Raw genomic sequence first — 11,579 nt, forward strand, 5'->3', positions numbered from 1 at the left:
GGTGGCAGAGAGGAACATAGAGACACGACTTCTTGCGTCAGCACTGCGACCAAACAGTAACATGCTTCTGCCAAAAAGCCTAACTCTAAAAACTACTACAGCATATTTCTAGATAAAAGCATTATTACCAACTATTAATAGCAACCAGTCAGCTAGAGACACGTAAGATCAGAAGGGTATCCTTTAATCTTAATGAATAATAAAGGAAACACTATCAATTAACACCTAATGAATGTCCCGGAATCAAAGTCATTGCCAAATAATTTTTCGATAGTCACACATCTTCAACAAACATTTGCGATGAAAAATAGCGCAAATTCGTCGTAGAGAACTGAATTTTTTCTGAGTACAATTTTCAAGACATCAGATTAAAATAATAAGTTAACTACGTCGACTGACCCAAGGACATTGTTTTTAAGAACTAAGTTTTGGAAACTAAACTTTAGAATGCTGGATTTCTGGGGAAAATATTTAACTTTTTAAAAGCGGTATAGGAGAAATTGAAATTAATCGGAATTGATGAAGAAAGGTATTGATCAAGAAATCGACGATCAGAACGACGTGCTGACCCCTTCATATAAGATTTGTGAAGATTTGATATAAAGACTACGAATCCAAGTCATAAATAAAGTTGTGCAGAGCAACAACCAGAAATTACACTCTTTTTTATAAGAACAATTTTCTAAGAACACGAGCCTCAAAACTGGTCAAAAGTTAAGAACAAATTAAGAACAAGCTGAGGCTGAGCTTCTGCAAAATGCAATTTTGAACAACGTTTTTTCTCAAAATCGGGGATTTTTAGCGATGTGTGGGTGCTTTTTAGGTGAATATTCAAATTTGTCAGCAAATTAATGCTGTCTCACTCACTTTGTTGGCAAATGAGGCCTGAACACCTCCTTAGAGCGAAAAAGCTAGCAATAGCACTGCTTACACCCTCTTAATTTAAGAACAAGTTAAGAACAATCCAGCCTCAGATTTTCGAAAAAATTAAGAACAGTCAGCCTGAACTTAAATTTACTGGTTCTTATAAACAAGAGAGTGTATATGCAGCAAGGACTGAAATATATTTTTGCATTTTCGATCTTCTAAATTTACAAATCTAGAAACTTTATCATACAGCTGAATAATTATTTACGAGACAATTTATAAGGTTTTGTTGGTAAAAAGTTTAGGGCCTCATACAAAATTAAAATTGACCTTTGTTAGTCGGAAATTTTGAGCCCTTCACCCCCCTCCCCCAAAGTATCTGCCAATTTACGTCCCTGTCTAACGTTATTTCTTACAATTTCAAACTTTTGGGCAAACTTAGATTTTGTACAAATAGAGTTTTGGACGAATTTTTTACCGGAAAGTTTTCGGTTTGAATGTATCAGTGTGTATCGAGAGCTCTCGGAGGCCCTGGGGTGAAACTAAAAAAGGAGGGCAGACCTATTTCTGCTAGAAAAAACAAGTTTCATCTTTCATTATGACTCAAATGCGTGAGTTTAACAACCAACGCGCAATGCTTAGGAGCTTTACAGAATTAACTTGCTGCTTTCCCCAAGTTTGACAGCTTATATGACAGGGAAGGGGGGGGGGGGCTGCTGAAAACGACCAAAACCACATGCTAGAAAGCGGACGCAGCGCTGGGAGGCACTTGAATAAGAGATTGAAGACGTACAGAATCATCACAGACGTAATTGATTACGATAGCCGTGGTTACTGGTAATTCAATCCGTTTTTCCATTGTATTTCAATCCATTTTTCCATTGTATTTCAATCCATTTTTCCATTGTATTTCAATCCATTTTTCCATGTACCTGCTGCATGACAACAATCAGAATAATAGAACCGCTGCTATCCTATCCGAATCAGGTATGGTATGATCTGCAACAGCCTGTGACGCTGCAATGGCAGTAAAGCTGCCTGTGAGAGCTCTTATTTTGACTTGCATCGTTCTGTGCGTAATCCTAGATGCACAAGCATCAAGGAGGAGAACGGATTCACGAAGACGAGTAATTATCACCACACGGAGGCGGACAAGTTGTATCCCAAGATCGTGTCAATATTCATCCTGGGGCAGTTGGGGAGAATGCCAGACGAATTGTGGAAATGGTAATTTGCCATTTGTTTCGCTAGTAGGGTCAGTCAAGGTTAGCATACTTCCCGATACAGGTTGGAAAGGGGGGAGGGTCAAGGGAAGATTTAATGAAAAAAACTCCAAAATTGTTTTCCAAAACAAATCCAAAATAAAAAACTTTATTGTTTTCCCTTTCGTCGGAGGCCCTAAGCCTGAACCTCTGAGCAATTAAGGGGCACGTGACTCGATAGCTACGGAGATTTTTGCATGTGTCGTTCAGAATATTTAGCCATTTGTATTGCATCTTGCTTAAATTATATCAAAGATATATGAGTTTGACTTTTCCGAATCCTTCGGATGGCCGACGCCATTGTTTTTTGATAAATGGCGTACTTTGAACATCTGATTGTTTGAATACCGACAGGTATTAAAGAAGGCTATTGATATATGGGCGTTTCCATATTCACACATACATCACTTTCAAAAGACATTCTTCGTTTAGCCTGTAACTTTTTCAATGTGTGTTCAAAACAGTTTATAACTGTGAACTTGTAGATGAATTTAGTTTTATTTGCTTGTTCAAACAAGAGTCTGCTCTTTTTTTATAAGAAACCTACTATAAGAAAGAGTACTAGACAATCCAAAAAAGATAAGAAACAGTTTTTTTTTGGAAAAAGACCAGAACTCCAAAATTGTGGGCACTCTCATACTTGGGCTGGCAGGATATACAACAGAAAAAGAGGCAATACATTTCTGTAATTGGACTATTGGACAAGGTACTTTAAATTTCATCAAAACTTGTGGCAGGGTAGCAAAAGCAGTGGCAGGGTAGCAAAAGCAGTGGCAGTTTTAGGGAGATCCAGGGGGGCATGACCCCAGGCCATGTGCTTATGGTAGCAAAAGGGGGCCCTGCACCTAAATATGATAGAAATTGTAAAGAACATTGTATCGCAGTATGATCACCAGGAATTGGCTTGGATGATGAAAAGCTCACGAGAAACAGCTGGAGTTGGCTTTGGATGTTGCATTCTTTTACTGTTTCACAACTTAGGATGGCTCAGTTGTTAGAGGCGCTGACTACAGACCCAATGGTCTGTGGTTCCAGTCCCTGGCATGACCAAACTTTCACCCAGAGTGGAGAGAGTCGAGTCACCAGCTCTCTGTAATTTCAGGCATAGGAATCACGAGGTGTGGTCACATCAAGAGGAAGGACCAGGACACTGCTTGATAAGCATAATCTTTTCAGTGTCCTAAAAACTACCTTCGGATGCTAGGTAGAAATAAATACAAATACAAATACAAACTTGGTAATTTATATTTTCTTGTAAATATTTTACTCATACTACAGGAGTTTTTAGTCTTTCAATTTCCTTCTAACTCAGAGAACAGGTAAAACAAAGAAGCACTATCAAGTAGAGCTGAAACAAATATTCCTTCTGAATGACACATATTGAATTATTAAGATTCATATCATTTCAGAGTATCAAGAGATTCTTTAATTTTTGTCTGATTTATGCCAATTGAAGGTTCAAGGGTGTTTACTTTTTTAATTCTAGGCACAAGAACTAGAACAAGAAGCATCACTGTCTCACCACAATGTGGTGGCTCCTGTAGTTATGCTTTGTCAGAAGAGACAAGCTGTACTGATTACACTGACCGGAACTGTGATGTTGGTGTATGGTCTTCCTGGTCTCCGTCCTGTGTAGGAAGATGTCCAGGTAAACAGTTGTTAGTCAAATTATTTTTCATTTTCTTGAGAAAGCCACAATCCAGCAATAAGAGGCCAGAATGATTTTCTTAGTGATTATGTATAAAGTAGGCCCATCAATATCAACAAAAAAAACACCACATACTGATTACAGTTTTAGAGCCAAGGAGGGGGGGGGGGGGGGAGGGTGTTGGCAGAAAAATTTCAAAGATTGTGTAAAATTGCCAGACAAAGAGTTGTAGCTCTTTTGGTACAAAATCTATCAAACAGCATATTGATTGTCATCATCTTTTAGAATTGCTGAATAATTTAAGAATTAAATGTATTATTGTGCCCAAATCTCATATACAATTCAATTCAAATGAATTTTTTTCATAAAATGCAATCTTAAGATACATGAAAGCTATATTTACATTATATGTGACCCAGGAAAGCAGATCTTATCAAGCCTGCACTACTTAAATCAAGATTTTTACAAAAGCAATAAATGTTACAAGACTACATGCAAGCTAAAAAAGCACAACAAACATATGGATATATGATAAATTTAAACGATTCTGATCATACCGCATATAAAACTCATTAAATGATATTAAAAATGCAAGTTTCCATTATATAGCATAATTATATTGATCACAGCAGGTAAACACAATATTGCAAAGTTATGATAATCAATTGATGTTAGTTCATTGTTGTTATGCAATAAGAATTTAGACAGATATTATAAATCAGACAAAGAAATATTATTAATGAATGGTGCTATCTAATTGTTATTGTTGATCATGGTTTTTCAGTGTTTCCTTGTAAGACTAGCAAGGTCTCTCTGCAGATTATTATATAAACGAGCTCCTCAGTTTAGGGCATATTTTCACCCCATTCAGGCCTTGCAAGGAGAAGTGCCTCAACACATGCCTATAAATTCTAGATCTTGATTGATCAAGCACCTAGCATGTTTATGCTGTCTAAAAGATAATTGCGAAACCTAAATTTTTTTATTGATGATATTAGATGATGCTCAATCGAGCGCCTAGAAAGTTGAAGATGCTCAGTTTTTCAAACACCTGCTTTTTCTCCTCTCATTTTCTGCTTGTCCTTTAGAATTGGTAGTTTGTTCGTTCTTCTTTATCATAATCATGTTTCCTTTTGTTTGTAATGAAATAGTTTCGAAAAGTTTCAAGTATGTCATGTTCATTGTTATTTGCACAATGAATAACATTGTTATTTAATAATGATAATAATAATAATGACGAATCATGACCAGTATTTCCACAGGGTGGCTCTTCATCTGGTCGTTAAATACTGCTATATGAAAAGTAAAGATTAAAATAGTTTAAATTTGATAAATTGTAAATTGGAATTTAAAGTTGGGTTTTTCTCTTCATGAATCAAACTAAAAGCATCTTTTTTGCTTCAGTAAGAAAATATTCTTTAGATTTTGATGATCTTGTTTGGTTGCTACTCCTTATACTTCAAGGCAGTACTTTTTTTAAAAAAGTTGTATGTTTCAATGATAAAACAATATTTTGGTAGGAAATATCGAAGTTTAGAGAAAGCTGAAGTTTATCTTATCAGTTCCTTTTTGAGGCTTTTCGATTCAGAATTTCATCAATCAAAACACCGAGGTGCTCGATACTATTTAATTGTTTCAATTGCTTGTCCAAAGTAAGAGGAAAAATGACATTATGAGCTAAGGGTTTCAAGGTACTTGTAATAAAGAACATTGTCTTTTCAGAGCCAACCTTCAGTTTTTTAGCTTTAACCATTAATAGAGCTTCCTGAGCTCGAATTTTGTTTTGTTAAACAGTGCTTTAGAGTGTTCCCCAAAGGCGAAAAGATTTGTGTCATCAGCAAGTAGTCTTGACAGTAGCGAGGTCAAGTGTGGCATATGACTGATGCACATAGTGAATAAGGTAGGCACTAGGACAGGTCCTTGTGACACATCTTTGTCTATACGGCATCACATTCTTATATTTCATCACATTGATTTTAACTGTTATTCTTTCTAAATCAATCATCAGCAGGCCCGTCGGAACCAGGGGGGAGGCCGGGGGGAGCTGGAGCCCCCCAATAATTGTCAAACTGTAGTATGTTTCCTTTATAACAGTGTACTGAATGAGAAGGAAAACAATGGACAGCCCCCCCCCCCCCAATATGAATTTCTTTCCGACGGCACTGATCAGGATTTCAAATACAAGCTACTTTCAATTTTTACTGAAAGTTTCAAATTTTTCTTTGATGATGTTTTTGAAAAGATTGTTTTCTTTGATTCGCGAGTCATGAAGGGGTCAGCACTTCCCTGTTTTAACTTTGTTTTTAGAGGTGCGTGTTTGTGTACTATTTGTCCAAACGTTTTTGTAAGATTGTTGTAAGAAGTGCCCTGGTTTAGATTGGGTATTCTATATTTTTGGGTTTTTGTTGATGGATTGTTGATTCCATAACAGTAACAACCAAACAATGGCAGTCACTAAGGCTAGTTTCTGCAACTGAAGTAAAAACTTCGTTGTCAGTTGGTGAGGGTTGTGTAAATGATTCATCGTCTGTGCTTTCTTTAGCAGGTGTAATCAGTACAAACATGAAAGAGCACATAAATGTTGATCAGAGTTTTGCTTGTTTAAAATGTCTATGATGGTGTAGCCTATCAAAATCACATTGTCCTATTTCTCTAAAACAATGTTTACTGAAATGGTTAGTTGCCGAAAGATGGTTTTGTCTAGTCTAGATGCTTCTGTGTCAATTTTTTTCTAAGGAATTTCTCTCCATCCATTGCTTTCCTTTGCCGGAATTTAAGAGCTTTGCCGGAACATCTTGTAATGTAAAACTATATTACTTTAGAGCTATATAAACTAAAATCTATATAAAGCGCTTATATACATGCAGTTAAATTCCCTTCTTTTCTCTTTGGAAGCCAATTAAGTTTGAGAATATCAGCTGAAAATGCGTACTGATCGAGCACAAAACCTGCTGCTGCTTTCTGCAATTGTTGCACTTTGTGAATTTTTACTGATTTTCAATGGTGTGTACAAATAATGAATAAAATCAATTTTCGTCAACACTAGACTTTCAGCTAGTTGTTTTCTCAATTTTGCAGATAACTTTTTTAAAGCTGATAACTTTCCGTAGCAACTAGAGGAAAATTCTTTCGAATGACTCGACCGTCCAAGTTTTTATCGAGGTAAACTCCTAGGAGACGAGGTTTTTCACCCAATTTGATCGATTCTCCTCCCAATGACAGTGATATAGTCTTTTCTTTGATTTGATGACGATCGCTTAGTCTTTTTTGCGTTGATGAGCAGAGAATTTTGGTATGACCACTGTTCACGTTTCTTTATGAAAAATTTACCTTATTAGGGGTCGTTTGTATGTCATTAGGTTTGCCTGTCTCATATATAGTTGTATCAACTGCTTATTGGGTTGATCGCGATGGAAGACTGACCTGTGGGCCATTAACATAAATGTTGAACAACAGCGGTCCGAGAATTGACCCTTGCGGCACTCCAAAGTATGTTGCCATCGGCATTCATTTTCGAGCATTTATTTTACGTATTGTTTGCGATCGCTAAGTTAACTATGAGATCACGTTTGAGAAACCCATTTTACGTAAGAATCTTATAAGAGTATCAAGAGAGATCGTTATAATGATAATGATACCCTCGTCATTATGATAATAAAACTGATGCCAAATCTCCATTTTGGACCAGTTGTAAAAAAGGACATCACCGGCAGATACGGCAGATACCCTGTCAATTCGTCGATGGGAGGAATTCCTTCACCTTTAGTTGAATTTGATTGATAGTTAATATGGATGCTTTCTCTGTCCAACGGCTTGCAGGGAATAGTGGACATTTAGATAAGTGTTCAAGATTTTCCTCAATATTCCTACATCTTCTGCAAAGAGAATGAATACCCATTTTTTCCTCTGTAGTTAGCCTTCAAGTGGACAATAGTTAGTTTGAGCAATAATAGGGGTGACCCTTCTATCGATTTAACATAATTCTTTATTCTAAAGTTACTTTTTTGATAAATCTTAGTTTAGTAATTTTGCTTTTTCAATTTTATTTCCTATTCAGGTATTTGTTAATTAATTTAGTGTTTATCAGAAACACGAGCACATGACTGTATAGGTTGACCAATCAGTGCCGCTTGCCTATTGAGAATGTTACCAGTGGAGTCCTAGGGTGAAAACGAACTCCTTTTGTCTACACAGTAGCGGTTTTTTCGTGCTTAATTTAGTGTTTGTTAATTAGGTATTTATGGATAACAGATTTCCATTGCTCTTCTGTTGAATCTTTTGAATTTTCTTTTGAAAATAAACAGAGATTTTGCCGTGAATTTTTATTTTTCTTTTAATCTTGTTGTACAGGGTATTCGATAAGCCGTCACAGATCCGTTATAGTGCCAAAAAAATGCAATGGAAATTGTACTTTTGACCTTAGCGAAACGGGAGCATGCAACACAACAGGATGGTCGGAATGGAGTGGTTGCAACGCAACATGCAACGCAAATGGTATATGCTTTTTTACAATAGTATTATTTATCCTCAGTATTATATTATTCATCATAATATTTTTTTTCAATTCTGTTTTTTCAATTAGTTGGTATCTTTTTTGATAACTTTCTGTTACAGTCGCGGCATTAACAATAATGCCCAATCAAAAGGCCAAGCTCAGAAGATCCCGTCAGCTCAGAAATTTGCAGCATTATAAGGCAGAGATTATTAGCAAAAAACTAAAATTTGTGCTTAAAATTCATGCTTTCTTCAATTGGTTTTTTCTTAAAAAGTGCCATGGCGGCCTTTTTTGATTTGCCCTCAACCAAACACAAGTTGATTTCTGCCATAGATTCATAGTTTTAGGAACTTGAATGATATTACACACACGTAGCAGCTGATACAGCATTTCGAAACCATTCTATTATGCCAGAAAAGGCCATCAAATTTAACCCAATAAAATCATAATATGCATAAAGGACATTGTTTGATTCATTGAAATTCGAGTTTGAAGGGTCTTAGGGTCTCAATATTTCATATATATATTCCATATATTTTATATTGATTTGTCAAAAAATGAGAAGTGCTTTTCCTATTTCAACTTTTTTTCAACAGCTACTTTCTGATGCAAAAATTTGATTCAGTTCTGAGATGACGGGTGTCTTAAGGCACTCTGCCTGTTTTAAAGCATGGAAGGACCCAATTGCAAAAATTGCTTCGCAACGCAAAAATTCTTCTTGAAAACTTAGAAAAAACTTAGTTAGATGTTTTTTTGAAAAACTCGTATTAGAAAATGGATAAAATAATGAATAGTATTTTTTATCATTGGATGGCACACTGTAGCCGTCCCTATTTGACTGTTATGAGTTGAATCTCTATGTAAAGTTATATTGAGAAAACGTGATGTATCAATACCATTCTCTTTTGCGACAGTGTGCCTGAAAACGGATTTCTTCTACAATTTATGTGAACAAAACCTAATTTCATGATGTAGAAGAACACATATATTTAAAAAGTATTTATGTGTTCCAGGTACAACAACGAGGACAAACGCTTGCCTTGGACCAACAGTTGTGACCCAATATGCCAGCTGTTTGGGGACATGCTGTTTTTGGTCTTGCCATGGAGGCTTTCTTTCTACTGGAACATACCCTAATTGTGACTGTGTTGTGGACCAATCATATAAGCCGAATCATGGTAACAGATTGTATTCCTATACTCAAGGTATGCATACTTTCCAGAGGTCATTATATTTAAGCTCAGTTTCTATCTTTTTCAAACGTCCTATTCAGAACATCGAGTCAATGCCACACTGCAATATAAATTTTCTCTTATATGCATTATGGAATCAATATTGTCGCTGGCCTAAGAAATTAAATAAAAGGGAAAAATGATATGCATGTATAGCTTACGAAAGCTACCAGTTTATAGGCATGCCTGATAACTGAATAAAGAATGTGGTAGTGCAGCCTTCTTCCTTTGAGTCACATAATGCACTTGTGTCCATGCTTCAAGGCAAAAAGCTCTAGCCAATGCAGTGACTGCTAAGTCAAGTGCCAGTGGTTGCCTGAAATATCCATCGTGTTGAATAACTGTGAAAATATATTTATAAGCCCTTACATTCATTAATTTGCAAGCAGGGTTTGCTTGAAGTGAATTGGAATGATGTGAGTAAAATGAATATTCTCAAAAAATCCTTACAATGCAATGCAATGCAAAAAATATACGTTAGTCGTAAGCGACAGATTCAATGCTCCTACCTCTATTGCCGGTCATTTTATGTCAGTAGTTGACACATTTGTTTGACTTTTTGATGAAAAGTATCCAAAAGAAAAAATGCAAGGAGGTTCATAGAAATGTATTCCAAGTATTTATAACGTATGTTCTTTTGATTTTCTTTATTCTTTATATTGTCAATCAATACCATTTTAAATGTTTCAAATAAAGAGGGCTTTTAAATTTAGGCAAGATCTTATTCAATAGTACGGAAAAAAATTGAACCACATCAAGACGTTTGCATGCTTTTGCTCAGTAGGCCCAAGGTGAAAATAATTCCATTTCTTTCACATCCAGCAGAGAGTTTTAGGCACTACACTACTAACTTCTAATTTCTTATAGAATGTTTCTTTAAACCTTTTTGTAGGTTACAAAGAAGCACTGGTTTTGGCTGTGACTTTTATCATGGCTTACTTTGGATAACACATTTCAACAGAAGGATAAAGCATCTGGGTAGAGATGGTGCCAAAACAATGATTCCAAATAACGAAAAATGCTTTTAAATCACGTGTAAAGACGTCCAGTCATTAACTGCTTCAAATTATAACTCTATTTGAATGCATCTGTTCACTGTTCGCATTTTTTACTCCGAACACAAATTTATCATCATTTTTAATTAATTTATTTGCAATTTTACGGATAGAAATATATCAGACATATAGTTGTCTCCTTCTTTTTAACTGAACTGGGCATCCTACGGCCTACCTAAAACCGAGGCTTGTTATCATTAAGATCACAGTTCTTAGATCATCTGCACTTGCTTCCATTGGTACTCGGAAAATAGGGCCTACTTAAAAACGAGACTCGCTACAATTAGGATCACAGTTTGTCAATCATTTGCACTTTCTTCAGCATAAGCATGCTAAAATAACATCTGTTTGATATCTTTTCTTGATTTTTGATAAATTTCAGGTGTGTTTTGTTCCCAATATACACATCACAAATAAAGTTCCTTTTTAGTTGATATATTTCGAATCAAAGAAATTATAGTTTTTTGTCAAATGGAACCGAAAGTGCAGCAAGGACGGCAAAATATTTCGATACTGCTTTATTTAAAAGTGTGAAAAAACAGAGGTAAAAAGAAAATATCTTCTTTTTGCAAACGAAAGTTTGCTTTGCCAATATCAACATACATATCTTAAGACTACTTTTGTTTATAAATGAAAATGCACCTTGCAGGAGTATGAGAGTTCTTTTTGTAGTGTGGTAATGGGTAGATATCATTTAGCTCTTTTACACTGAGGTTTCTTTTGGCATTGAAAATACATGGCAGGAAGAAACATCGTTCATGATGATCTCAGGTTGTTTGAAGTACATACCAGTCCAAATAATCAAGCGGTTCTGTAATAAATAGAGAGTAAACAAAGATGGAATAATTGAATTTGCTACTTTTGATTTGTATTACTTTGGACAACCGCCGATATCTTATTCAGAACCAGTTGCTAGATAGCATCTAAATGCATGGGATTATTTTGTAGTGGTTTTGAAGAGGAAAACCCTGCCTGCAATTCTATAAAACTTTGCTTCTTCTATGCAGCGATGGCTCTTAT

The 11,579-nt window shown here is 35.7% G+C and overlaps 1 protein-coding gene across 1 annotated transcript; it reads left to right on the forward strand.

Annotated features, from left to right (window-relative positions):
- The first annotated feature begins 1,800 nt into the window (after positions 1-1,800).
- LOC135689693 (coadhesin) lies at positions 1,801-10,686 on the forward strand. Its single transcript, XM_065207007.2, has 5 exons — positions 1,801-2,094; positions 3,616-3,777; positions 8,128-8,271; positions 9,286-9,477; positions 10,397-10,686. Exons 1-5 carry the CDS (start codon positions 1,890-1,892, stop codon positions 10,450-10,452), a joined length of 759 nt encoding a protein of 252 aa, XP_065063079.2. The 5' UTR covers positions 1,801-1,889; the 3' UTR covers positions 10,453-10,686.
- The last annotated feature ends 893 nt before the right edge of the window (positions 10,687-11,579 follow it).

Source organism: Rhopilema esculentum, chromosome 5 (assembly GCF_057945365.1).
Source record: "Rhopilema esculentum isolate cy_ngs chromosome 5, ASM5794536v1, whole genome shotgun sequence".
NCBI lineage: Eukaryota > Metazoa > Cnidaria > Scyphozoa > Rhizostomeae > Rhizostomatidae > Rhopilema > Rhopilema esculentum.